General features: G+C 44.9%; 1 protein-coding gene across 1 annotated transcript in view; it reads right to left on the bottom strand.

The window, feature by feature from the left end:
- The window catches only part of IL17RD (interleukin 17 receptor D), a 68,142-nt gene that overhangs the window by 8,436 nt on the left and 32,866 nt on the right, over positions 1–26,840 (bottom strand). The window contains exons 2-11 of the mRNA XM_055557437.1: positions 19,781–19,838; positions 14,920–15,045; positions 10,357–10,475; positions 9,722–9,842; positions 7,718–7,762; positions 7,257–7,408; positions 6,133–6,198; positions 5,518–5,572; positions 4,911–5,021; positions 3,905–4,089 (exon numbers count right to left, since the gene is read on the bottom strand). Coding sequence (XP_055413412.1) covers positions 3,905–4,089; positions 4,911–5,021; positions 5,518–5,572; positions 6,133–6,198; positions 7,257–7,408; positions 7,718–7,762; positions 9,722–9,842; positions 10,357–10,475; positions 14,920–15,045; positions 19,781–19,838 — 1,038 coding nt within the window. The remainder of the gene's footprint in view (positions 1–3,904; positions 4,090–4,910; positions 5,022–5,517; positions 5,573–6,132; positions 6,199–7,256; positions 7,409–7,717; positions 7,763–9,721; positions 9,843–10,356; positions 10,476–14,919; positions 15,046–19,780; positions 19,839–26,840) is intronic.

Here is a 26,840-nt window from a genome sequence, read left to right as displayed (position 1 = left end):
CACAGCCCTACCAGGCCTTTAACCCAAGGGGAGGTCTGGGAGGGAGTTGGGAGTGGAGCACTGACAAAGTAAGACCACAGGACATGTGTGGCCCCTCAGAGGGCTTCACTTTCTCAGACCATCTTCATCTGATTCTGCTGCAAAGTCTTTTGGCAATTTCATTTGTAGTTCAGAAATTAATTCCCAATGCCTATGCCCAACTGTGGCAGCCACAGTCTCTTATGGAGGAAAGGGTTCTGAAATGACTTTGACTTCCTTTTTTGCTCCAAGGTATTATTACCAAAGGGAAGAAAATCCCCAACATCTACCTACTTGCTGAAAATAATCCTGAATTGTCTTCAGTTCAGTTCAGTCACTCAGTCGTGTCTGACTCTTTGCAACCCCATGAATTGCAGCACGCCAGGCCTCCCTGTCCATCACCAACTCCCGGAGTTCACTCAGACTCACGTCCATCGAGTCAGTGATGCCATCCAGCCATCTCATCCTCTGTCGTCCCCTTTTCCTCCTGCCCCCAATCCCTCCCAGTAGCAAAGTCTTTTCCAATGAGTCAACTCTTCGCATGAGGTGGCCAAAGTACTGGAGTTTCAGCTTCAGCATCATTCCTTCCAAAGAAATCCCAGGGCTGATCTCCTTTAGAAATTGATCTCCTTGAAGTCCAGGGGACTCTCAAGAGTCTTCTCCAACACCATAGTTCAAAAGCATCAATTCTTCGGCGCTCAGCTTTCTTCACAGTCCAACTCTCACATCCATACATGACCACTGGAAAAACCATAGCCTTGACTAGATGGACCTTTGTTGGCAAAGTAACGTCTCTGCTTTTCAATATGCTATCTAGGTTGGTCATAACTTTCCTTCCAAGGAGTAAGCGTCTTTTAATTTCATGGCTGCAGTCACCATCTGTAGTGATTTTGGAGCCCCAAAAAATAAAGTCTGACACTGTTTTATTTCCCATGAAGTGATGGGACCAGATGCCATGATCTTCGTTATCTGAATGTTGAGCTTTAAGCCAACTTTTTCACTCTCCACTTTCACTTTCATCAAGAGGCTTTTTAGTTCCTCTTCACCTTCTGCCATAAGGGTGGTGTCATCTGCATATCTGAGGTTATTGATATTTCTCCTGGCAATCTTGATTCCAGCTTGTGCTTCTTCCAGCCCAGTGTTTCTCATGATGTACTCTGCATAGAAGTTAAATAAACAGGGTGACAGTATACAGCCTTGATGTACTCCTTTTCCTATTTGGAACCAGTCTGTTGTTCCATGTCCAGTTCTAACTGCTGCTTCCTGACCTGCATATAGGTTTCTCAAGAAGCAGGTCAGGTGGTCTGGTATTCCCATCTCTTTCAGAATTGTCCACAGTTCATTGTGATCCACACAGTCAAAGGTTTTGGCATAGTCAATAAAGCAGAAATAGATGTTTTTCTGGAACTCTCTTGCTTTCTCCATGATCCAGCGGATGTTGGCAATTTGGTCTCTGGTTCCTCTGCCTTTTCTAAAACCAGCTTGAACATCTGGAAGTTCACGGTTCATGTATTGCTGAAGCCTGGCTTGGAGAGTTTTGAGCATTACTTTACTAGCATGTGAGATGAGTGCAATTTGCAGTAGTTTGAGCATTCTTTGGCATTGCCTTTCTTTGGGATTGGAATGAAAACTGACATTTTCCAGTCCTATGGCCACTGCTGAGTTTTCCACATTTGCTGGCATGTTGAGTGCAGTACTTTCACAGCATCATCTTTCAGGAGTTGAAATACCTCACCTGGAATTCCATCACCACCACTAGCTTTGTTTGTAGTGATGCTTTCTAAGGCCCACTTGACTTCACATTCCAGGATGTCTGGCTCTAGGTGAGTGATCACACCATCTTGATTATCTTGGTCATGAAGATCTTTTTTGTACAGTTCTTCTGTGTATTCCTGCCACCTCTTCTTAATATCTTCTGCTTCTGTTAGGTCCATACCATTTCTGTCCTTTATCGAGCCCATCTTTGCATGAAATGTTCCCTTGATATCTCTAATTTTCTTGAAGAGATCTCTAGTCTTTCCCATTCTGTTGTTTTCCTCTATTTCTTTGCATTGATCGCTGAGGAAGTCTTTCTTATCTCTCCTTGCTATTCTTTGGAAATCTGCATTCAAATGCTTATATCTTTCCTTTTCTCCTTTGCTTTTCACTTCTCTTCTTTTCACAGCTATTTGTAAGGCCTCCCCAGACAGCCATTTTGCTTTTTTGCATTTCTTTTCCATGGGGATGGTCTTGATCCCTGTCTCCTGTACAATGTCATGAACCTCAGTCCATAATTCACCAGGCAATCTATCTATCAGATCTAGTCCCTGAAATCTATTTCTCACTTCCACTGTATAATCATAAGGGATTTGATTTAGGTCATACCTGAATGCTCTAGTGGTTTTCCCTAGAAAATTGTCTTACACTTTCCTTAATTCTCGCTAACATTATATGTTCCGAAAGCTAACTGACCAACCACTTAAAAAAATGTTCCTGCCTGACCCAGCAATTCCATTTCCAGTTATCTATCTTTGAAAAATCAACAGAAATAAGGCAAACTGGAACCAGAGATGTTTAACAATTTGAAAAAACTCAATTATGGTGAATCATTAATATGAACCAAGTGTCTACTTAAAACTTCAGTTTACATAGAACTACTAATAGTTTAAAAAGTCACTGAGGGAAGAGAAAGAAAAAAATAATTCCAATCCATCCAAAATGCAAAACTGCATGTATGAGTTCATCTATGCAGAAAAAGACTGGGAGGAAGTGCAGCAACTTTAACTGTGGTTCCTCTTCTCCAAGTTAAGATTACCACTCATTTTAAAATTTGTCATTCTTTTCTAGTTTCCAAATTTTCTATTACACACACCTGTATTTATGTTACACTAGCCCACCTTTCCCCAGGCTGCTCACTCACAAAGTAAAGCAAATGATGGGTTGTCTGTATTTGAAGACTGTGTGGCACTTGCTGGTCTTTCAGGCTGATCAGCCCACCTCTAGAACCTTCATACGTTAGGAAACCCCGCCAGCCTTATACATATGCTTTACTGACACTAGGGGGCAGCCTCTCCACATGGAGAGTCTAAGAAACTCACTGAGCCCTCCATTTCAAAGCACAAATAACTTCCAAGGGTGTCATTTGTTACTGTGGGGCCTCCAGAGTAAGAGAATCTGCTTGCAATGGTAGAAACACAGATTCGTAGGTTCGATCCCTAGGTCAGGAAGATCCCCTGGAAAAGGAAATGACAACACACTCTGGTATTCTTGCCTGGGAAATCCCATGGACAGAGGAGCCTGGCTGGCAGTCTATGGGGTCACAGAGTTAGACACAACTTAGCGAGTAAACAACAACAAAAAACAGAATTATTGTACAGTTCTTGCATCTGTAAGAAACAGAGCGTGTTTTCCGTGAGAGCTTCAAACTTCACTCGAAAATGAACACTATGACATTATAAAAAAGTTACATGTTAATAGCTTAACTCAAAAGAATAGGCAAGAAACCAGAGTAGACCATATGAGCACGTAACATGTTGTTTTCCCTTATTAGCAAAGCTCCCCCAAAGAATTGTCTAAACCCACTTCTTTACTTACCATTTTCTCTTTGACCCTCCAATGCCATGATGACCTCCTCCCACCACCCTCATTGCACACGGCCATCTGCTCCACCATCCATACACCCAACAAGTCTTTAAAGCTTAAAAAACTTCCTGCGAGGTGGGTGCCACTCAAGGCTTTTGAGCAGGAGCGTGTCGGGGTTAGAACTATGTGTCAGCAAACATTTAGTTTCAATGATGGCTATGACAGACTCAAAGAAGAGTGCCACGGCTAACCCCTGGGTTGGAAGCTAGGAGTTTATTAGCACACATCCCACCCAGGATAAAAGAAGAGACTTTAGATTCCTCACCTCACAGCCACAGAAATCCTGGAGGAAGTAGGCAAAGCACTGGACAACGTTCATGTGATTCTGGCCATCTTTACTGGAATAGCAGAGGAAGACCTTGGGCCGAGGCCGGAGCCTCTCCCTGGGGAGTGCTGTGGTGTACGTGGAGGACTCCGAACTCTCTTCATCTAAGTGTGAATATATATTTTCTAAAGGGGACAAGAAGATAGGGTTGGTGCCCATAAGCAACGCTCTGACTAGTTCCCTATGACTCGAGACGTAATGCTGTCTTCAAGAAACAACAGTCGCCGTGTCACCTGGAGTACTCCCAGCTCCCTAACTCTACCAGCCCCTTGGGTCACCTCGGGGAATGGGACAGCTGATTTCTCCAGTGGAGCCAAAAATGGCCAAAATTTGTTCTTCACCAGAAACTGAGCTTGGTTAAGCCAAAAACACTGCAGGGGCCATCCACCCTCCGCTCTGGTCAGCAGTATCTCGAACCAGCTCTTCCAACTGAGTGAAGCTACCTGACCAATGACGCTTCAATAAAGAGCTGACGTTCTTTAAAACTTTCATTGAGGTTTGGGGGAGTTTTTATGTACAACTTACAAAGGTAAAGTGCATAAATCTTAAGAGTACATTTCAGGAAATTTTCATCTAAGTATATACCTCTGTAACCACCGCTCAGACTAAGGATACGTTTCCAAGTGTCCCACAAGTTTCTCTCCTGTCATCAGACTTTTATAAGTGATAAAGCCCTACCTCTTCCCTTACTCACACCTTTGGACTGCTTATATGCTCATGAATTTATCATCCTGAGTTTTAGAAGGGAAGTACACCTGTCCTTTTAGTGGCTCCTGAGGTTAAAAGTCAAGTATTTTAATTCTGGGAACTACAGCAGCCAAGGAACTGACTACAGGAGTTGTGTGGCTTCCCAGTCAACTGCCTGGAGGGACCAAGTGCTCCCAATCTCCCTCTGTTGGCCCCAGTCCTGCCAACTTGGATTGTGGGGGGCACACCACACAAATACCTTGTTGCTTCTTGCGGCACATCACCGTGAAGAGCGTCGCGAATGCCGATATGACGACCAATGGCACGGTGATGGCCACGGCTCTGATGGGCCCAGCCCACGGGGAATGCACTGGGAAGTTTCAAAGGGAAGGCTTTTAGATGTCAGCAGTGTAACAGGTTCAAAGAGAAACATTTTTTTCTTTTTAAAAATAAGCCACATAACAGGTTCCAAGACTCCCTGACCACCTTTCTCTAGTAATGATTCAGTAGTTATAAAAGGATTCACTTTAAAAGGCTGTAGAACACAATTTAACAGCTAGAATCTGCTGAGATCACTGAATACCTTTGAGTGAGAATCTGCCTAAGGAAACCTCCCATCCCACCACTTTGCTTCTGAGGACAATTGACTACTTATTTAATCCCAGTGACACATGTAACACACTGGCTTTGATCTTCCAGGCATCAACATTAGGGTGGAAGCAAAGTCAGATTTGATGGAACATCATGTAAGAGTGAGGAGCTCAAGTATTTTCTTTTCCTAAACCATGAAGTAAGGAAAGTATCAAATACCTTGGTCCACTCTGTAGTCCAGAGGCAACATTTCAAACACACACACAAAATCTCACCTGGTTTTAAGGCATAATGCATCACTTTTCTTGTCGTATTACTGTCATCGACCAGCTGCAAAGCAGAGGATGCTGTGTTATTTTTTTTTCTTAAGTGATAGCATCTCAACAGATTCCATTCATTTTTCCATCTGTGGTCAGTGGGGCAAGGGGAGGGCAGAGCTACTGTTGCCTGTGACCGTTTTCAAGCCGAGATTAGACAGTAACGGTCAGATACATCTCTGCTTTTCCAAGCAAATGAGTATACAGAGGATAGATAAATAGTAAGGCCCTACTGTATAGCACAGGGAACTACATCCAATATCCTGTGACAAATCATAATGGAAAAGAACATAAAATAGGAAATGTATATGTGTGTGCATGTATAACTGAATCACTTTGCTATACAGCAGAAATTAACATAACATTGTAAATCAACTATACTTCAATAAAACTTTTTGAAAAAAACAGAATTCCCTGGTGGTCCAGTGATTAGGACTCAGTGCTTTAACTGGCAAGGCTCTGGGTTCAGTCCCTGGTTAGGGAACTAAGATCCTGCAAGCCACATGGTACAGCAAAAAAAAAAAAAAAATGTTTTTTAATAAAAATAATAGGGCTTTCTTGAGTTGTGTGTACCTCAATTATATAATCCCCAGGAGACACATTTTGAAGAAGGCAGCTGGTTATCTCTGTATTTTGCTCCTGCAAAGAAACAAATAACACTTTAAAACTTTCTTCTCAGTGACGGTCACCAGGACCCCTCTTTTGTTTTGGAACTGAATGAAGGAGACTTCCCACCAGTTTCAATTATGTTTTCAGAAGATGACAATTAGAAAGCAACTGTGCATATCTGAACTTCACTCTGATAAAAGGCCCAGGAGAACCCTCGACCCCTGTCAGAGACTATGCTTGGCTGGTAGTGCCCAGAGCAGCAGTTTTTTATTTGAAGACAAAGCAGCTAGTTAGAAAACCTTTTACTTAATAAACGGGAAAGAATTACCCTCCCCTGTTTGTGCATATTTTATGTGCCATAATTTTGACTTGAGTAGAAGGTCAATGACAGAGGTGAGAGCAGGCAGGAAAACCAAACTCGGCACACGCATCTGTAAGGGTGCTGGTTTCTGCCACCAGGACCAAAAGCCTCTCTTGGTACTCTTGTGGGGTCATCGAGCAGCCTCGTGAACTTCCATGAAATACCGTCCACTCCCTCTGACTATCTCAAATTTAAGGACTTGGTTAACTGAATTTCAAGTTAACCTTGGCCTCTGTATAAATTACGAGCCCCTGACATGCTAGTGACTTGGCTCCCAGATTAGCTGTGAGGGCTTAAGCAGCAGGCCAGGCGACCTCCACGGGCCTCAGGTTCTACATCTCTAAAAGAAGGGTAACAGCAGCTTTGGTTTCATTGAGCTGTAAAGACTCAATGACCACAGAGCTTGCTGACTGGCACACAGTGAGCACCTGATTCAGGTCTGAAATACTTAAGAACTGACAATTACGTCACTGTTTCGGTTCCTTTGGTAAAACTTCACTGGCTACATCAGCACTGGGCCAGATAGGGAAGAGATAATTAGATAATTAGAGAGTGAGGGGTGACTCAGGATGACCCTGAGATGAACTCAGTGATAACATTCTGGAATAGCTACCTACTGCTCACAGACCACAGAGCTTCATGTTCACACTGAACCATCCAAATTCCAGAGGCTCTGGGGTCACTTTAAAACACGCAGTGGTTTCTTTATGCATACCCAGCAGCTTACCTGTTTACAGGTCTTTCGCTTGAAGGGTCCTTCATGCTTGAGCTTGTAATGAAGATAGAAGAAACGGAAGCCAAAGGTGTGGGGCGCATGGTCAAAAGATACCTGCATGTCCGAACCGTGCTGAGTGATGTTGAGGTTCCGAGGCTTCCAGACTAGGGGGAGGAAGGACCAGAGTGAGTACCCTGAGGCCACCCTGACTCCACTTGGGATTGGACAAAGACAGCTCAGTCACTCTGTCACTCTGTCATGTCCAACTCTTTGCAACCAAAGGGCCTGTAGTCCGCTAGCCTCCTCTGTCCATGGGATTATCCCAGTAAGAATACTGGAGTGAGTTGGCATTTCCTCCTCAAGGGAATCTTCCCAACCCAGGGATCAAACCCACTTCTCTGACATTTCCTGCACTGGCAGGCAGATTCTCTACTACTGTGCCACCTGGGAATACCAAGGACAGCTATACTTACAGGGTTTACAAGCCAGGTTGTCCGGCTGCAATAGCAGGTCACACGCTATTAAGAAAGACACATGTTTTTAGTTTTAGGGCAGTTTGACATCTTCCTCATCTAACAATTCAATACAATATAAATATTCAGCACTGAACGTTTCTGGAAAGAATGTAAAACATAGCAACTGCATCGATTCAACAATGCTTTTCAGTATAGCCCAGTTGTATCTTGTGAAAATTTGAATTGTACAATATAAAGATATTAATGCAGCTCATTTTATGCCACTTAAGTGGAAACAATATGAAGTCACCTACTTTTTAAAAGCTTGTCAGGTATTACATAGTTTCAAGGCCATGCCCAAGGGCAGCAGGACTGTGTTCATGTTTCTGTCCTATGGAGGGGCTCTGTTTTAGCTGTAGGCAGAAATAATGCCAGCCCCTACCCAATTGCAGAGTGGTTAGGCATAAGAGAACACTGGAGTGATCCTGGCAACTTTTCTTGAGGTTACTTTAACTTCTGCTGGCTCTCCAACTTAAAATCCTTTTGATGGAGTCTAAAAATGACATCCAGCCATCTACTAAGTAGCAAGCAGTACCAGTGCTGAAAACGAGGAGCTTTGAAATCGGATTTAAATGTGATTAAAGAAAAAAACAAAACACCATGACAGAGGCCCTATATGCCATGCTGCTAACACAGGAGGACCCTCTGGAAAATATGCTTACGATGCCAAGAAAATCAAAGGCTGCATTAAGGTCACGGTGCCCTGAAATGGTGATAAATGCACCTTCTGTCCCGCCTCACCCCCAGAAAGACTCTGATTCTGATGAAGAAAATTAAAGTAGGCTAGTTTTGATTTAGGCAAGCTTTCCATAAAAACATTCTTTGAATCCTCTATCTGGTTGTTACATGTAAGGCACTGAGAGATACTGTAAAATGCACATGGTCTCTGTCCTATGGAATCTTATTTTCATTAAGACAACGAACGTCTCTGCATAGAAAACCACTACCGTGTTAAAAGAAGAAAACCATCAGGGTAAGAACTCTGCAGAGCAGAGTAAGAACTCTAAAGCAGCAATTTGGGCTGTTGAAAGACACAGAACAGGTGGAAAAGGAGAGGCAGGCAGAGAGGGGAACCCTGTACAGCCAGTGCTTGGTTGCAGGGTGAGGACTCCAGAGTCGGGCTCCGTGGCATTCAAATCCCAGCCCCCCAGCAGCCCCTTTAACCTCTCTGTGCGTGGCTCCACCTCTGCTAAGTGGAGATGGCAAGATTAAATCCTTTGTAGGGCTGTTATGGAGGTCAACTGCATTAATACTTGGGAAGTATGTAGAATGGAGTCTGGCACAGAGATGTTAAATAAATAAACTTCCTAGAATGAGGTGACCTCAGGGACACTACTTGATTTTCTTAACCTAATCTTGAAAAAATGACAGGCAGCCACCCACAGAGGCCACCCTCCTGAGGACAGGTACAGAATGGAATCATTTCATGCTTACCCTTCACCTTAAAATAAACTTATACTTTCTTTTCCTCTTCTTAAGTTAAACAATTTTACTACATGGCTGTATTGCAGCACCTTCAACAAAGGTCAACTGTCATGTCTGCTCTATAACAAGCCAGGAACGGGTGTTTCTGGTTAGATGAACAGTTGTTGCTTAGTTGCTCGATTGTATCTGACGCTTTTGTGACCCCATGGACTGAAGCCTGCCAGGTTCCTCTGTCTATGGGATTTCTCAGGCAAGAATACTAGTGTGCATTGTCATTTTCTTCTCCAGAGGATCTTCCTGGCCCAGGGGTCAAACACATGTCTCCTGCATTGGCAGGCAGATTCTTGACCACTGAGTCGCCACAGAAGCCTGGGTCAAATCTTAATTTTAAAAAATGCATTTCTGGATGCTTTTCTCTTCTCCATGCTAGTTTCATACTAGTATTTCATGTACTCTTGAACATATCTCTGTCAAAATGTCTTTAAAAGCAGGAGAAATATCTCCCCGTGGAAAGTAGGCAGGAAAGACCATACTCACTGCGGGTTCTGAAGAAGAAAGGGTGATAATTGCTTTCGTTTTTAATGGAAGGAAAAGGGACGATCTTTACAAAGTAATCTGTTTCAAATTTCATATTCAGGAAAGGTTGAGATTCCATCCCCTAAAAGGGATCAAAAAACATGTGTGATGTCACAGAGAAATCACCCACGCCTCTACCTACGTGCAAGAGTTCCAGTCCATCCTGATGGTCCCCCAGACACAGTTCTAGGGTTGGGGGGGGGTGTCCCAGGGAAGGAAGAAGTCATGTTTCTTTTCCAGACCAAGTTTAGGTTTAGACCCCTAAATGAAAAGGAATATGGACAACACTGTCTGTTTTTCCGACAGTGAAGCCGAGGCTCCAAGCTGGTGGGGTAGAGCCCACATCCTCTCCTGAGGGCACAAAGCCACCTTCCAGGACGGCTGCTCCACTCCAGCTTGTAACCTGAGAGGTGTGTCTGTCTACCACCGGGACGTGCTGGAGGGTTTCTGGGAGTGTGCAGCAGGCTTGCCCACCTGGGCAGGCGGGCTGGAGTCCACAGCCCCTCCTCCTGCAGTTTCGCAGGCTCTCAATAGACCATTCAGTCCCCAGAACAATGGCGCGTCTTCAGGGGTGCATTCCCCTGCATGCGACTTACAGCTCTTTTGAAGCTACTGTTGAGCTGCTTCGGGTCCTTTAGAATCAGTTGTTGGCACTGTCGTCCCTCTGACTTCAGCTCCTCCAGTATGACCCGAAATCCTTTTAGGAATTCGATGCCTGAGCAAAGCAGAATGCTTTTATTAATATGAAAAGAGGACCTAATTACTTTTGAACACACTTTCCTTCCTCTAAGATCACCGTCCTCTCCCCCTATACAACAGAGTAAAAGGCATTCTAAGTCAGGCAGGAATATCTGGGTTTACAGAAAGGAAAAAGGCATACCCTGTATTCCTCTTGTACAGGCCAGGTGATTTTCTGTCCCACCATTACTAATGAATAAATTTCTAATCCTGCCAGCCATTTCACCAACGTCCGTTTGCTTTATGACATTAGGGTTCAAATATTTAGACCCAAGTCACAATTGATCATAAAAATCTGCAGTGGAATATATAATTTCTATGTCATTAAACAAGGTGTATTCAGCTGACAATCATCTCCAGTGCTGACTAGGGACTTGCCCCAAACCATGTTTCAAGTACTTTCCGTTTTAGTCCTATATTTGCTGGCATGTTTCACTGAGCAACGTAGAAAATTCCCAGCAAAGTGTGTGTCTGCACCCAAGGGGGTCCTGGGCTGGAGATTAAATAGCTTAGGAGAATGCCTATGTGATTTACAAAGCCGTTCTTGCTCTAATCATGCCTGAAAGGCAGACACCCAAGAGCTGCCCAGTGTGCGCTCTTGATGCTGCCCTCAGAGGCCCCCGGGACGCCCACAGCGCCACTGAAAGGGACTGGCCCAGCCTCCTGCCACCTGAGCTTCCCCTGCTGCACGTCCAACTAGCTGCTTTCAAAAGGATTAAGCTCTGATGGCCACGGGAGCCGGTGCTAGGGCTTCGTATCCCATGGAGACTGGAGAGGTCCAACTGCAGCTGGAGCTCCCCGAAGCAGGCCTCAATTGGCAAGATATCGATTTCGCATTCTTTCGAAACACCAGACAAGGAGACATTTTCAACCCTTCCCCTTTCCAGGGCAAGAGTAATTGCACAGGATGCAATTAAGCAGGTGGCAAATTATCGATGGCAAAGGCCAAGGAAATCTTTTTCTCTTTCGAATAGGTTCTCCAATCCTGTAATTATTTGATGAAGAGCACATATTTTATGGTGGGAAGGGCAAAGGAGTTACAATTAGAGCTTCACGACTTAAGAGGTTGGAGCATAGAGGGCACAAGTCCGGACCCTGCCGTGTTGTAGTATTTTGAGTACAAAGCTTCCTGCAGGAGTGAGGGCTGGCGGATCCACAGCCAGAGATTCACACATGCTGACCAGATCCAAGGTTTCTGACCAGCAACTATTCAGATCTCACAGGAACTTGTCTTTTGAAATCCTCCCATTCCTCCCCTCCAAATATTTTTGAACAAATCCTTATTATTTATACTAAGATTTAATTCATGCATTGTTGCCAGAACTGTTTAAACAAAAGCCAGGTGATTGATATGACTGTAAGACTGTACCTCTCACAATTACAGACAAATTCATCAGTTGGAGGTGGGAGTGGGTGATTCCAGTTCTTATATTCAAAAAGACTTGCCTGGAAAACCACTATTCCAAGTCTGGGAGTAAATGTAAATCTTATAGTAACTGGTTTATCAAAATATTATAACATCTCATAGTTAGACCATGTTTATAATTTTATAGGGCAGTAAAATAAACGGACTTATTTACTCCTTGTCATTTAACTGATTGAATCCTTCTCACAACCACAAGAGGAAGGTATTGTCCCCACTTTATAGATGAGGAAACAGAGGTGTACAGACACTAGATGACTTGCCCAGAGTCACAGAGGGATGAAATGGCCCAGGTCGGATCAAACCCAGAGTACTCGTAACGCATGTGTTTTTCTATCTCCCAGTTCAGTTCAGTTCAGTCGCTCAGTCGTGTCCAACTCTTTGTCACCCCATGAATCGCAGCACGCCAGGCCTCCCTGTCCATCACCAACTCCCGGAGTTCACTCAGACTCATGTCCATTGAGTCGGTGATGCCATCCAGCCATCTCATCCTCTGTCGTCCCCTTCTCCTCCTGCCCCCAATCCCTCCCAGCATCAGAGTCTTTTCCAGTGAGTCTATCTCCCAAGGAGTCTCCTTAATAGAACCTCATAGAAATTGCTACAATCTATCCAGCCATCCCCACCCACACACTGTCATGCAGGAAAAGCTCATCTTTCTGCCCTCAGGGTTCCCCATGTCAGTTCTCCTCACATCTCTTTCTTTCATTCTAAAGAGGGAGACTGCAATGTGTCAGGCCAACCCTTTAACCATTTTTAGCCTTAGGTTGGAATGACCACTTCTCTTTTATCCACAGAGGATGTTTTTCCTTTTAAATGTTAAGATAATGTTATTTTTGGAAAACCTGTTGCATTCAGACCCAGGGGTATTTACACAGAGAAGTGAGTCAGGCCCACAGGTCTGATCCATTCTCCCTGTCTCTGTACTCACCTTTTCTGAATCTGGTTCCTTTGAGATTTACCACTTTATCTTACTTTTTCCTTGGTCAGACTTTTTTTTTAAATTCTAAGATTGGGTGGCAATATCCTAGGAAACCTGAGGACCGGGATCTGATGATGATAACAACAGATGATGATAACAACAGACACTGTTTTTAAGAGTTCTCTTTAGAAATGTACTCTGTGTGTGTGTTGTCCTTAATTCTTTTTCTACTTTTAACAGGTTTATTGAGGCATAATTGGCATACAATTAGTTTCATTTTACAGAGAACATTTTCATATACTTTGACTTATGTGTATACCCATGAAACTGTCATTAAAACCAAGAACTTACTTATCACCTCCCAATTCTTCCTCATGTCTCTTTATACTCCCCCTCACTTCTGTTCCCAGGCAATAAGGAACCTGCTTTTTGCCCCTAAAGCTTTGTTTGTATTTTATTGAATGTGTCAATGCTTTTTTTTTTTGGTCTTGCTGATTTCACTCAGAAAAACTATCTTGAAATTCATCCACATTGTTAAGTATATCACGATTTCATTCCTTCATTGCTGGGTGGTGTTCCATTGTGTGACCACACCACAGCTGGTGTATCAGTTTATGCACTGGACATTCAGGATGTTTCTAGTTTTGGACAACTGAAAATAAAGCTGCTATGAATGTGTGTGTGGATATATGGTTTCCTTTCTCTTGGGTAAATAGTAGTCAAATGGCTGGATCATGTGGTAATACACATATAACTGTTCAGGAGAAAACAAAAAGTTTTCCCAAAGTAGTTATCCCATTGTACATTTCCACTCAATAATCTTTTGTTTTTGCAATTTTTTTTGATTATGCGTGCTCAATCACTTCAGTCGTGTCCAACTCTCTGTGACCCCATGGACCATGGCCCGCCAGGCTCCTCTGTCCATGGGATTCTCCAGGCAAGAAAACTGGAGTGGGTTGCCATTTCCTTCTCCAATGAGAAAGTATGAAGTGAGTGAAGTGAATGAAGTGAAACTGTTCAGTCTAGGTTGATTTATAATGTTGTATTAGCTTCTGCTGAATAGCAAAGTGAATCAGTTATACATATACATGTATCCACTCTGTTTCTAACTCTTAAATGAGGAGAAAGTCATATGCCTCAGATGGGGAAGCTGAGGCTCAGACATGTTTAAATGTTTCTCCTAAAGGTTGTCTGTGTGTGTGTGAGCACACACTGCCGTGTCTGACTCTTGGCAACCCCGTGGACTGTAGATTGCCAGGCTCTTTTTCACATGGGATTTTTCCAGGCAAGAATACTGGAGTGGGTTGCCATTTCCTTATCCAGGGGAATCTTCCTGACCCAGGGACTGAACCTGTGTCTCTTGCATCTCCCACAGTGGCAGATGGATTCTTTACTACAAGCGCACCTGGGTAGCTCATCCTAGGTGTAAACCCAGGCCCATCTGAACAAATGAGCCCTCTTCATATCCCACACTCAACTACCTCATCCTATCCTGGGCATCATCAATTCATTAAAGAGGACAAGCAGATTCAGCCATAACCTGAATCTGGCCAGATAATGTAGGTTTGTTGTTGTTGTTTTTTCTGTTTGTTTGGCTTTTTTTTTCAGTCCATACAATTTAAGTATAAATTCAGTTCGTTTCCAACATTTAAAAATTGTTGATTCCGTGATTTCTCCTGAAAACTGGGGTTGTCCTGACAACTCACAAAATGTGCCAAGGCTAGGCTGGTGCATCTCGATGTGGCCACAGAAATGCTGGATCCTGAATCCATTACATTCTCGGCTAGGCCACTCATACCCCCACTCCTGCTGAGACACACAAGAAAGACCTCAGTGACATTTACCATTCACACACTATTATTTACAAACCTACATCTCTTTCGATAACAGCCAAGGGAACAAAAGATGAGCCATGAAGCCCAGCATGAAGCAGCAAGAGTTACAATCAAGTAGTGTCTGTGCAGAGGCACACCTAAGCTACACTTGTGTCAAGACCTACTTGGCCCCAGGAGGCCACTGCACTTAGGACCTCTGTATTGGGTACCACCCACCATCGTAGACTCCACTTGGACCACTTACCGAGGGCCCCGGGGGACCAAAGAATGGTGACAGCCACTTGGTCGTGGCAGGCGTACTGACTGATGGTGATGTTCTGGGCGTCGGCGATCATGTGCTTCCCCACCGGATTCAAGTAAGTGGTGCAGTCTAGAGGGTTGGGAGAACCAGGACAGTTAGATTTAAACATTTGTTTCTTTCTTTTTCCAAGTTCATCTTCTCAAATTATACAGAGCATGCTCGGAGTTAGCCAAATCTACTCTGTTTAAAGATGTGTGCTTCAAAGCCCACAGATGACATCAAAGGTTAGCTGTGTGGAAAACTGTTAAGATGCTGCAGCAGGGTTTATGTATAACACTACCACCCCCTCGCTTTTGAGTTAAAGTGGCTGGAGGATTATGTAAGGTCTGGAGTTTGCTGTATCAGACATTCACTTTTTTACTACTCTGACAGTTTACCTAAATCAGTAATAACTTAGGTTAGTTCAAAATTTTTTCCAATGTTACAGAGTGATCGGAAACCAAACAATGACCAAGTAATCTGGGGTTTATTCTTTTTCAGAAGAAGCCTAGAGGGCAAGGTGACTGTGGAAGAGGAACTCTTAGGAGGATGTGAACTCGAGGGGGCGTCATTCACAGCCAGGCTGTTAAAGAATCCAATTAGGACCTGCCAAAGGGACCAAGAGATTTGGTGATAAGCAGAGCACCTTGGATGTTAACTACCAAGACAAAGGTAAAACTTTTGTTCCCAACACTACCTCATCAAAGACACCCACAACACCCACTGAATCCAAACACTCCCATGGTGCTTGAAAAAAAACGAAAACCACTGATTCTTTGATTTTGTCTGAGGACATGACTCATTGCCACCTGCCAGTGCAGCAGCTGTGCCACCTGGTGTTGCTAAGTACACTTTCAAAGTCTGCACGATCCTAAAAAAGCAGCCAGAAGCATCCAGCCAGACCAGGAGGGGACCTCAGAGGATGGCTGCAGGCTGTTTCAGCCACGCGTGCAGGGAGAGCTGCCAGCCTTCACTGCAGACATCAGAATTACGTTGCTTTATCGCTATTTCTTTTCAGTGATTAAGCCTGAAGACTTTAGTATCTGATGCAAAAGGTCTTCCATCAGATTTCAAACCTACTCATTACCCTCTCAGAAGTCAGGGGGCTTTGGGGGTGAAGCATTCAGAAGTATTTTCTAAGAAGCTTGGTGAGTTTGTGGCATTCCCATCCCCCCTCCCCATAAACTACACCACACATTTCCCATTTTTTATGACGAAAAATATTCACAAGATATCTGAAAGTCTCAAAAGAACATAAGAAAAACATAAAAGTCATCCATAACCTCCCACCACACAGAAGTAACTGCTAACGTCTAACGGATACTTTTGCAAGCCTTTTAACGTGCACATGATATTCTTCTAAAGCTTCTTCTAAGGGTTCAACACACACACACTGAAAGCACGCCCCTCCTCTTTGAAACTCCATCTTCCACTCTGCCCTGTATTCTGCTTTTTTGCCTAACTCCTACAGAAGGCACACTCCCTTCTGCAAACTCCATCTGCTTCAGAAACAATCACCTCTACATTTCAGTATTACTTTTGAAAAGATGTTAATGATTAATAAAACCAAATTCTACTTCTGATGAAAACTCACTCTCAAAGTGTTCTACATGTGTTCTCTAGATAGACGAGAACTTTAAAGTAGGGGGAAGAAATGTTGAAACATCTGGTTTAACACACACATTGAACAAACAAGGAAACTGTAGCTACAGTGATCGACTAGGTGGGCTTGCAGTGTCGCTAGTGACCAGCCCAGGGCCAGGACACAACACCCCCTCTGAGGGCTCACACAAAAGGCTCTTGCCATTCTATCTCCAGCACAAAGCTGGACTGAAACATAAGTTCTGAGTCAGAGGTATTAACCTGCAGAAATCCTGGCTGAGACCAGCTTCCCAATAAAAAAAAAAAGGAAAAAAGAAGACGACAAAATCCCACCAAATGTATAAAGTTCAGACATTTTCATTTATTGAGATATATAATGAAAGAAGGGGTCTTCCAGGTGGCACTTGTAAAGAACTCGCCTGCCAATGCAGGAGACATGAGAGACACAAGTTTGATCCCTGGGTCAGGAAGATCCCCTGGAGAAGGGCAAACCACTCCAGTATTCTTGCCTGGAGAATCCCATGGACAGAGAAGTCTGCCAGGCTACAGGTCCCAAAGAGTTGGACACAACTGAAGCAACTTAGCACTGCACAGTACATAATGAAAGAAACCTTTGACTTCAAACAGCTTTAGGAAAAGATTCATGAACAAAAGTAAGTCATGTTTTTTTCTTTCCTCTTTTTTTCATTTCTAATGTCAAAATTGGCATTCTCTGGGTTTCTGCAAATACAATTATGCAAATATAAAGTCTATGAATTAAAAAAATGTATTATTATCTATTCAGGCATTACCCCCTCAGAGCCTGAAGGAGAAACAAGAAATCCAATGTGAAAGGAGGCAAGATCTGAGAGCAAGATCTTAAAGGCAAGACATTTTCTTTCTTTGTAACATTAAATGGAAAAGGAATAGAAAAGTAACATTTCTGTACTTTAATACTTTTGGTGAAAACTTGGTAATTGGTTCTTAGCTATTTCAAACAGAACTAGTAGCCAGTCAACAGAGCAGTAACAGGAATTTCCTTGTGGGAGAAATAAATTATCTTTTTCAATGGAAAACAATAACTAAGTTTTTTTTTGCACAGCCTGGATCCAATTATTAGCAACTCTAACATTTTGGATTCTGGTTACAAAATAATTATGCCCAAATGACATTTGGCCAAAATGCAACCTAGCTTCAGATGTCTCAGGAGTTGAGTTGTGAATTAAATTCTAATTAAATGCCAAAGAATCAGAAAGAATATAATGACCAAGAGACAGACACTGGCATGGGTGCCACGCATCTAGTCCCATGAAGGAAACACTAAGGCACTTTTAAGTTTTATAGGTATGGATTCTCTTTCACAAAACCCCACATTAAATTAGAGATGCAAATAGTTGTTTGCAGCTGACTGGAAAGTTTTGAACTTTGAACGTAATACAAGATCTCACAGGACCAAGAACATATTATTAGAAATTAACTTTCTAATCTAAAGAAAGATCCCTTACACGTGTCTTTACTTAGCTGAGTCAAGTCTCACGGACTTGCAAATCTTTCCTTACCATCATAACATTTACCCAGAACATGCACGCCTCATGGACGTGAAGTATCCGAGTTTCCCATGTTAAGTCCTCATCAGTGAAAGCACCCATGTCAGCAACTGTGGGCATGGACTTGACATCCGTACTTGTATTTAAAATTGTTAGGTTGCACACATAACCTCAAAAACCCTGCTTTAGCCGTGTTGATTCCAAAGGCCCAGTGTGACCTCCAGCCCTTACTCGTGATTCTCCCCAAGAGATGAATCAAACATCAGGAGTCACTAATATGAATCAATCTCCTTCCTGTCAACATTCTTACCTATAAATTATGGCTCGTAAGGCTAAAATTGCTCATAATTCTATATAATTACCTTCTAGGGCATGAAAGCAGATGCTCAGAGGGGGTTCTACATGCTTCATCAGAAAAAAAAAAAAAAACCCAACCTGCCCTCAGGAAACAATTTGGTCAGAAAAAGTCACAATTCCTTGCCAGAAGGGCCCAAAAAGGTGCTTGGGTTCCAGCTCCAGTTGGAATGACTTCTGATAGTAACAGGTATCAGTCACTGAGGGCACACTGAAGGCCACACCCTGAGATAAGCAGTTACAAGCATTACCTCACTTAAGTCTCAAAATGGTGCTGAGGAAGTTAATCATTACTTCACATGATGAGAAAACCGAGGTTTCAAACAGTGGAGTCGTTGGCCATCGTTCACGGCTGATGAGGTGCGGGATGGGGTGAGAACTCAGGCCCCCATCAGAGATGGCTGACTGGAGACGCCCGGGCCCATCTGAGACACAGATTAACTCGGCCCACTCTGTGTTTGTGAAAACTCTTAAGTAAACACCAATATATTTTTTAAATTAATTTATTTATTTTAATTGGAGGATAATTACAGTACTGTGGTGGTTTTTACCATGTATTGACATGAATCAACCCTGGGTGTACATATGTCCCCCGTATCCTGAAACCCCCCTCCCCGCTTCCTCCCCACCCTATCCCTCTGGGTTGTTTCAGAGCACCAGCTTTGAGTGCTCTGCTTCATGCATCGAACTTGCACTGGTCATCTATTTTACATATGGTAATATACAATATATATATTTTTAAATCCGTGCTGGGACCTCCCTTGGTGGTCCAGTGGTTAAGACTTTGTACTCCCAATGCAGGGGGCATAGGTTTAATCCTTGGTCGGGGAACTAAGGTCCCTGAATGCCACACAGCATGCCTCCCCCATCAGAATGCTCAAACTAAAAAAATTCAAATTCCCCACTCCTCTTGGAAACCACATCTGACTGAGCTGGAACGGAGGACCCAGTGCTCCTCTAGGACCAGACACGGGCTGTCCAGTTTACCACCGTCCCTATCACTCTCAAGCATCCTGTGCTTGGGGTGCTTTGCTCATGTGACCCCTGCTGGGCCCAAGGGCATCTGGGTTGTTCCTAAGGATACGGCTATCTCCTGAAGAAAGCAGGGGAGGTCTCCCCACACAGCTTCTCTCAGCACTCTGGAGGACAACCGACCTGTTCAAGCTCTGAAATACTTGGGTGGCTTAGATGAGTCTGAGGTGCTTTGGCTCTGTTGATAAACCTGAGCAAGTTCAGGAAACCCCCCAACTCGAGCACCTGCAGGGTCCCCGATTAAGCACAACCATGCAAGCTTTAGATCACTGAAGGGGCTCTGTTCTTCAGTGGTCAAGTCATTTACTTACTGTCATATCTGAAGGTGATATTGTGCAGCCCGCTGTTTCTGCTGGCCAGCCCCACTCCCTGCGGGAAAACAGGAGAACATGAGGAGCCAATTTGCTTTTCCAGCCCAGATCCCCTTGGAGTCACAACGCACACATGATCGCAGAGACCCAGGGTCATGCCAGTCACCGAGCAACATCCACGCTCTTCATGGCCCCCCGCCCCCAGTCCCCCCCCACCCAACTCCCTCCAGCCCAGGAGGTTCCTAACTGCCAGGCCACGGGGATCAGGGGTACTCACTTCCCCTGAAACAATAGCAGCAGGCTGCTCTGTGTTTGGGGGTTAAATAATAATTCATTAACAGTAAAATTGGGAGAGAGAGCGAGACCATGAGCTGCCAGCTGGAGCCCTTCCAGTTGGATCCACTTTGAGCACTGATTGGTTATAAAATTTGCCTACCAGACACTCTTGTCCAAAAGCCCTATTAAGCCACGACAGATAGGCAATTCCTAAAGTTCGAGGAAACAGGTTTTTCATTCCAAGAGCGGGAATGAGTGTGGGAATAAGCTGTTACTTTTAATGAGAAAATTCTTCACTGCCTCCATACCTATGCTTGGAGCATAGACGGTGGGTCATAAAAGAAAAAGAAAGGACTTTAAAAGGTCTACCTCTGACTCTCAGTGATGTGGCCGCTAGCCATCTGCACTCCTAATAGCAGGGCTAACAGCTCCGCCAGACTTCCCACTTTAATTACAGCATCCACACGGGAGCCCCCGGCATCCTCCTGGTGGCCCCGCCTTTTCCTGACCCACCACTTATCCACCATGGGAAAGATCAGCTAAGACTCTGGTTTAACTGTTTCTGTAACCATCAGCAAGTGCACCATTCAGCATGAATTGCAGGATTCTTCCCCCCACACAAAATGTTAATTCTTAGATGCTAACTGATGGGAAAATATTCTAACCACACAGCTACAATTTCCACCCGACAAGGAGGATGCTGGGGAAAACCATATGCTGGCAGTCTGGTATTTAATGGGCTGTTGTTACACCGAGATGCAATGTGCGGAAGCCTTCTGACGGAGCCTGGGGTCTCAGGCCACAGTCCCAGCACATCCATATGGTGCAGGCATGTTCACTCGGCTTATCCTGAGGCCAGGCACACCCACTGAAACTGTATCCCTGGGCTCAGATAAACACAGACCTTGGGAAAGCACAGCTGTGCAGAAAGGGATGGACACACCTCGTTCTAATTAAAGTGAGGAAGAAATGGTTAACAGAAAATCTAAATCATCATGGCACATTAGCTCCACGATCAGTTGGGGTTCCCCTCCCCTTCTTCCTGGTTCACCTTCCTTTTCCAGCTGTCCTCCTTCCATCCTCCCTTCCACGTATATACAAGATTCCAGAATTCCTCACCTGAGTTGAAACACTTTGCAAAGTGTTAATACCTTACTCAAACCTTAAATGCCTCTATTACTGCTTAGGGATAGGCCCACAGTCTGCAACTGGAGGATGCCCAAGCTACAGATGGCCACAACCAGAGCACCACAACCAGAAGGAGACCAGGAAGAAGAGGATACAGTACCTCCACGACCCCTAGGTCTTAGGACCCCCAAGACACCCAAGCCATACCCTTCGCCTCCCATACAAAACTCCAGGACCAAAATTCACTTGGATTCCCTGGTGGCTCAGATGGTAAAGAATCTGTCTGCAATGCAGGATGCCAGGATTCGATCCCTGGGTTGGGAAGATCCCCTGGAGAAGGGAATGGCAACCCACTCCAGTATTCTTGCCTGGAGAATCCCATGGACAGAGGAGCCCGGTGGGCTATAGTCCATGGGGTCGCAAAGAGTCAGACATGAATGAGCGACTGACACACATCTATTATGAGTCAAACATTAGGCGAGGTACTGTGGTGAATGAAAGTCATTATCCCTACCCTTGAGAGCAAAGTGGTTCATTCATTCAAAGAATGCAAATCACACATAGCACATACAGACAAATCTCAAATCACACCTTGACCCTCCAAGAACTCTCAGTATAGAAGGCATACAAGGTCTATGTAACTATGGTAACAGGGCCATAAATAAGCATTCAGAGTATGAAATGTCACAAACAGTACGTCAGAAAGGATAAATCCAGGGTAAGAACACTGCGTACCAGAAGTTTAAAAGAGGGAAGAATAATTGGGCTAGAATGGAGAGGAAAGGGGAGTCTCAGGAGAGGGAAAGAAAAAAATGTAATCCAGGGGCCAATGAAAGTACTGTAATCCTTCATCCTCTAGCTGGGACCAAGGGCAAACCACTTCACTCCACTGGGTCTGAGTCTCCTCAAATTGTCTTTTGATTAAAAGACAATTCTTTCCTCTGAGATGGGAGTTTGAGGAGGGCCACAAGAAGCCATGCAGAGGAAGCATTTTTCAAAAAGGAAATGCATTCCATTTAATAGCATGCCCTGAGGCGTGTAGGACTCTGATGACCAATCACATCAGCTTTTCATTTTGCTCTTGTTCTCCCTATATTTCTATTGCAATGTGTTTTTAACAGATATTCATTGGGCACTTGCCATGAATGCACTATGGAAAGGAGACCAAGACAGTGAGAGGGGCTATATTCTGCACACAGGAACCAAAATCACTGTAAATCAGGGCTCTGTGATGTAGACGAAGCTGCTCAGAGGCAGGCCTAGGGACCTGGCCTCAAAGGGCAATGAGGCTTGCCTGTAGCATCCGTTCACCACCAACTGAGCATTCCACCTTCATCCAAGCCCCAAACAGCACTCGGCCAAGAACCAGTCCTGGGTCCTGACCTGGGGCAGGTGGCAGGGGGTAGGGCATGGCCTCTGGTCACCAAGGTGACCTCCTGACGTGCAAATCTGCCCTCATTCTGCTCCAAGCCCACCGATGGCTCCCTGCCCCACTTAGACCATTCCTGACGTGGCCCCTGCCTACCCTGTCAATCACTCCCCTCCCCACCTCCCACCTTGTTCTGGGCCTACACGACTGCTCAGTATATGTTCAGGGGACACACATATTCCCTAAAGGCCCTTGCCTTCACCCGGGGCCTGCTCCTCTGTGAGCTTCTCACCTTAGCCTAGTCCCTCTCACAGTGTGTTCCTAACACATCAGCTCGCCTACACACTTTTTTTTTAAATATACTTATTTAATTACTTGTTTGTTTATTTGGCAGGTTCTGGGTCTTAGCTGCAGCATGTAGGATCTTTTAGTTGTGGCACGTGGGATATAGTTCCCTGACCAGGGATCGAACCCAGGCCTGCCGGCATTGGGAGCTTGGAGACTTGGCCACCAGACCACCAGGGAAGTCTCTACCTGTGCACTTCACTTGATGGGAGCACAGTGATCCATCCCCACAATTTGACCAGCATAGCACTTCTCTGAATGCAGAGGCAAGGTGGTCATCCTAATTCCACAGAAGATCAGAGACCAAAAGACCATGTGATCAACCAAGGCTGATCATGTGACCAAGAGACACGGGCTCCTGTGTGCGCTGTAAAGACTTTTCACGCTGGGATGTCGTCAAGTACACAGCTTCTCAGCACATGCCTCAAACAGACACTCCACCAGGCTATCCACAGCTCACACCCAAGTAATGTTCAGCTGCTCCAGAGTCCTAGGACCCACCTGAGAAGCAGTGTGTCCAGGCTGGCCCACAGAGCACTGGTTTTCTTTACAGTTGGTGGTAGACAGAAAAACCACCACCCCTGCAACACGTCCACATACAAGCTCCAGAATCCATGAATGTTACTTTACGTAACAAAGTGAAAGTGAAGTCGCTCAGTCGTGTCCGACTCTTTGCGACCCCATGAACTGTAGCCCACCAGGCTTCTCCATCCATGGAATTTTCCAAGCATGAGTACTGGAGTGGGTTGCCATTTCCTTCTCCAGGGGATCTTCCCTACCCAGGGATCGAACCCGGGTCTCCCACGTTGCAGGCAGACACTTTACCATCTGAGCAACAAAGGGGCAATACAAATAAGTTTCAGGATCTTGAAATGTAGGGGAAAGTAGTCTGAATTATCCAGGTGGGCCTAATAATAATCACAAAGGTCCTTAGGAGAGGGAAATGGGATGGTCAGTTGGAGGTGACATGACAATGGACATAGAAGGCAGAGAGGCAGAGAGATGGTTTCAAGATGATTTAAAGACCTTATACTACTGGTTTGGAAGATGGAGGAAGAAGGGGTTAATCAGCTGAGGAATGCAGTTAGTTCAGCCACTAGATGCTGGAAAAGGCAAGGAATGGATTCTCCCCCCAGAGCCTCCAGATAGAGGCCACCGACACCTTGATTTCAGCCCCAGAAGATTCGTTTTGGAGTTCTGATGTCAAGAGCTATACGATAATACGTTTGTGGTATTTTAAGTCACTAAGTTGGTGGTAACTTTTTAAAATTAATTTTTACTGGCGTATGCATGTGTGAACATACATGCGTGCTCAGGCGTGTCCGAATGCAATCCCATGGACTGTAGTCCACCAGGCTTCTCTATCTATGGAATTTTCCAGGCAAGAATGCTGGAGTGGGTTGTCATTTCCTTCTTCGTATTGGAGTATGGCTGGGTTACGCTGTTGTACAGTGGTAACTTTTTATTACAGCAGCAATTGAAAGCTAATTACTTACATAATTTCAACTGCCACGTGGATGAACTGCATCTCAAGACCACACACACACACACACACACACACACACAGAGTTGTGCTGTCATTCTCCCCTCGGGCTGACCGATCACTCTCACTGCGCCCTCTCCCACCCCCGCTTCAGGCAGATGTGGAACGCTGATCCACGAGCACTGCGACTGTAGATTTTGCCATCCTACACAGACGCTTCTGCGTGGTGACGCTGGGGCTCATCTGGAGTAGAAGAGTGGTTAAGAGAATGGGCTCTGGGACTGCCAGAGCTGTGTGCAGATCTCCTCCCTTTCCAGCTGTGTGACCTTGGGCAAGCTTCTCAACCTTTCTCAGGAATGGTTGTGTCATGATTCCTGAGAAGACTCCTGCCCTAATAAACACAGTGAGAGCTATGCTGTGAGGGGACACATGAAGGAGGCAGGGGATGCCCACAGGAAGTGGCATTTCCAGGTATGACGTTTCCAGCAGCCAGACCTTGGGGGCACAGTGGGAGAAGCGGCAGCCGTGCAGGTCAGAGCAAGGTGGAAGAAGGCACCAACCAGCAGACTGAGGACTGTGTTCTGCTGTTGCTTGCGGTGGGAACTGGGCGACCCAGAGACTCCGTTCCTGCAAATTGCTCAAATGGGGGGAAACTCAAGGCAAAGTGACTAGGTCCGCCCCCACAGTCCAGGGCCGAGGTCACGGTCAGCCCTTGCCTCTGACAATTATTAGCTTTCTGTCATAATGAATGCATGTACAATGGAGCCAGTTATATACCCAGGAACCCAGGAAGTTCTAGCTTGGTGTGACAGAGGAGCCTTAAGGGCTTACAGTCAGGGCCCGCTGTTAGAGAACACAGAGAAGGCCACTCACAAAGCTGGTCAACAGCTTCAGAAGCTATTTCTTCAGGAAACAATTCTGAGCTTTTACCTACTACACCCGTTTTGATATTTAATGAGCTGAAAATTAAGAATACTTGCTTGTTGCCTATTACTTAAAAAAGCCAGCGCTGTGACCTCAGGGTGTCACATTCTTAGTTAATTAACCACCCCCACTTGCTGCACTAACGGCAGCTTTAAATTTGTTCTGATGAGAGCTAAGGAGTAAAGCCGGGGCACCCTAGCTGGGCTGTGATCCCTCTATGCTAAGCAGAGCAAGAAGCAGCAAACGCAAAGAGAATGGAGAAAACAGCTTTTACTCTGGAAGCGGGAGGGGAAGGAACACGCTTAAGTGCTCGAAAGGAATAAAATTCAAAAGGCAAAATCCTACACCATGCTCCACCCAGATGGCAAAAAAAAGGCAAAGGCCTGGACACAAAATTCAGCCATGGGGTGGGATCCCATATAGAGCATCCAGCATTGCCACCAGGGGCCAACAGCTGGCCAGTTTCCTGGGGGGACCTGGGGGACCCTAGGCCTTTGGAAAACACCAACTTTCCAGAGCAACATTCCCATTCCAGCTCCAGAACAGCGTAAGTGCCACTTTGGAAAAACGCATTTTGAAAAGGACCATGCTGATTATAGTGCCCCCTTTCCAACGGAAGACAGGCCAAACAGTAAGGCCTACGTGAGACTGCCTTCAAATCAACTGTGGTGAAGGAACTTTCAGAAAGCCACTGAAGTTTCAGTGAACTGAGATTGGGGGAAAGTTTGAATAAGAGCATTTGTCAGGAAGAACTGAAAGAATGTTTTTTTGGGAGGGCGTGATGTATGGCATGCAGGATCTTAGTTCCCTGACCAGGGATTGAACCTGCACCACCCTGCATTGGGAGCATGAAATCTTAACCACTGGACTGCCAGGGAAGTCCCTGAAAAGATTTTTTTTTTTTTTTTTTTTTTAAGGCACACCAACCAAGTAACTACTTAAAATTATGGGCAACTCAAAACATCCTATTGTACATAACATTTCCTTCACCATGAGTTTACAAGCATGTCAATGAGATTAAAAAGATAGCAGACAGCTTTGTGAAGCTTAAAATGCACAAGGGGAGTGATGTTTTTGCCTGTGACCAGTGGACATCACTGGGGCAAGAGGCAGAACATGGGGTCAATGTAGTTCATGCAGGTTCAGAGGGTTTCATAAATGAAGACAGATCCCACTTACTTCAGTTCAAACCTTTAGTTTAAACAAAAAACAGCAAAGGCAGAGAAGCCCCAGGTGATGTAAGCTGAGGAGAATGCTGGCAAACCCCAAACACAAGGAGAATAAATCACAAAGCCAGCTTGGGCCCGGATCTATCTATCCAAGATATTCACGCCACATTCCCAGGAGCTGTTCTCTCCCACTCCCCATCTACAAGCGACCAACTCCAGACACGCGGGGTGCCAGCCAGCTGTCTGCTTTAGGGAAGTGAGGGCTCGGATGTCTAGTGGGGAACACACAAGCTCTGTGGGGGTAGTGCTGGTGGGTTCCCACCAGCAATTACCACGTCGGCCCAAAAAGACCCGGAGATCGTAAGC

The sequence above is a fragment of the Bubalus kerabau genome, chromosome 20 (genome assembly GCF_029407905.1).
Source record: "Bubalus kerabau isolate K-KA32 ecotype Philippines breed swamp buffalo chromosome 20, PCC_UOA_SB_1v2, whole genome shotgun sequence".
NCBI lineage: Eukaryota > Metazoa > Chordata > Mammalia > Artiodactyla > Bovidae > Bubalus > Bubalus kerabau.
Note: the sequence above shows the minus strand (reverse complement) of the source record. Positions and strands in the feature narration are given on the sequence as shown.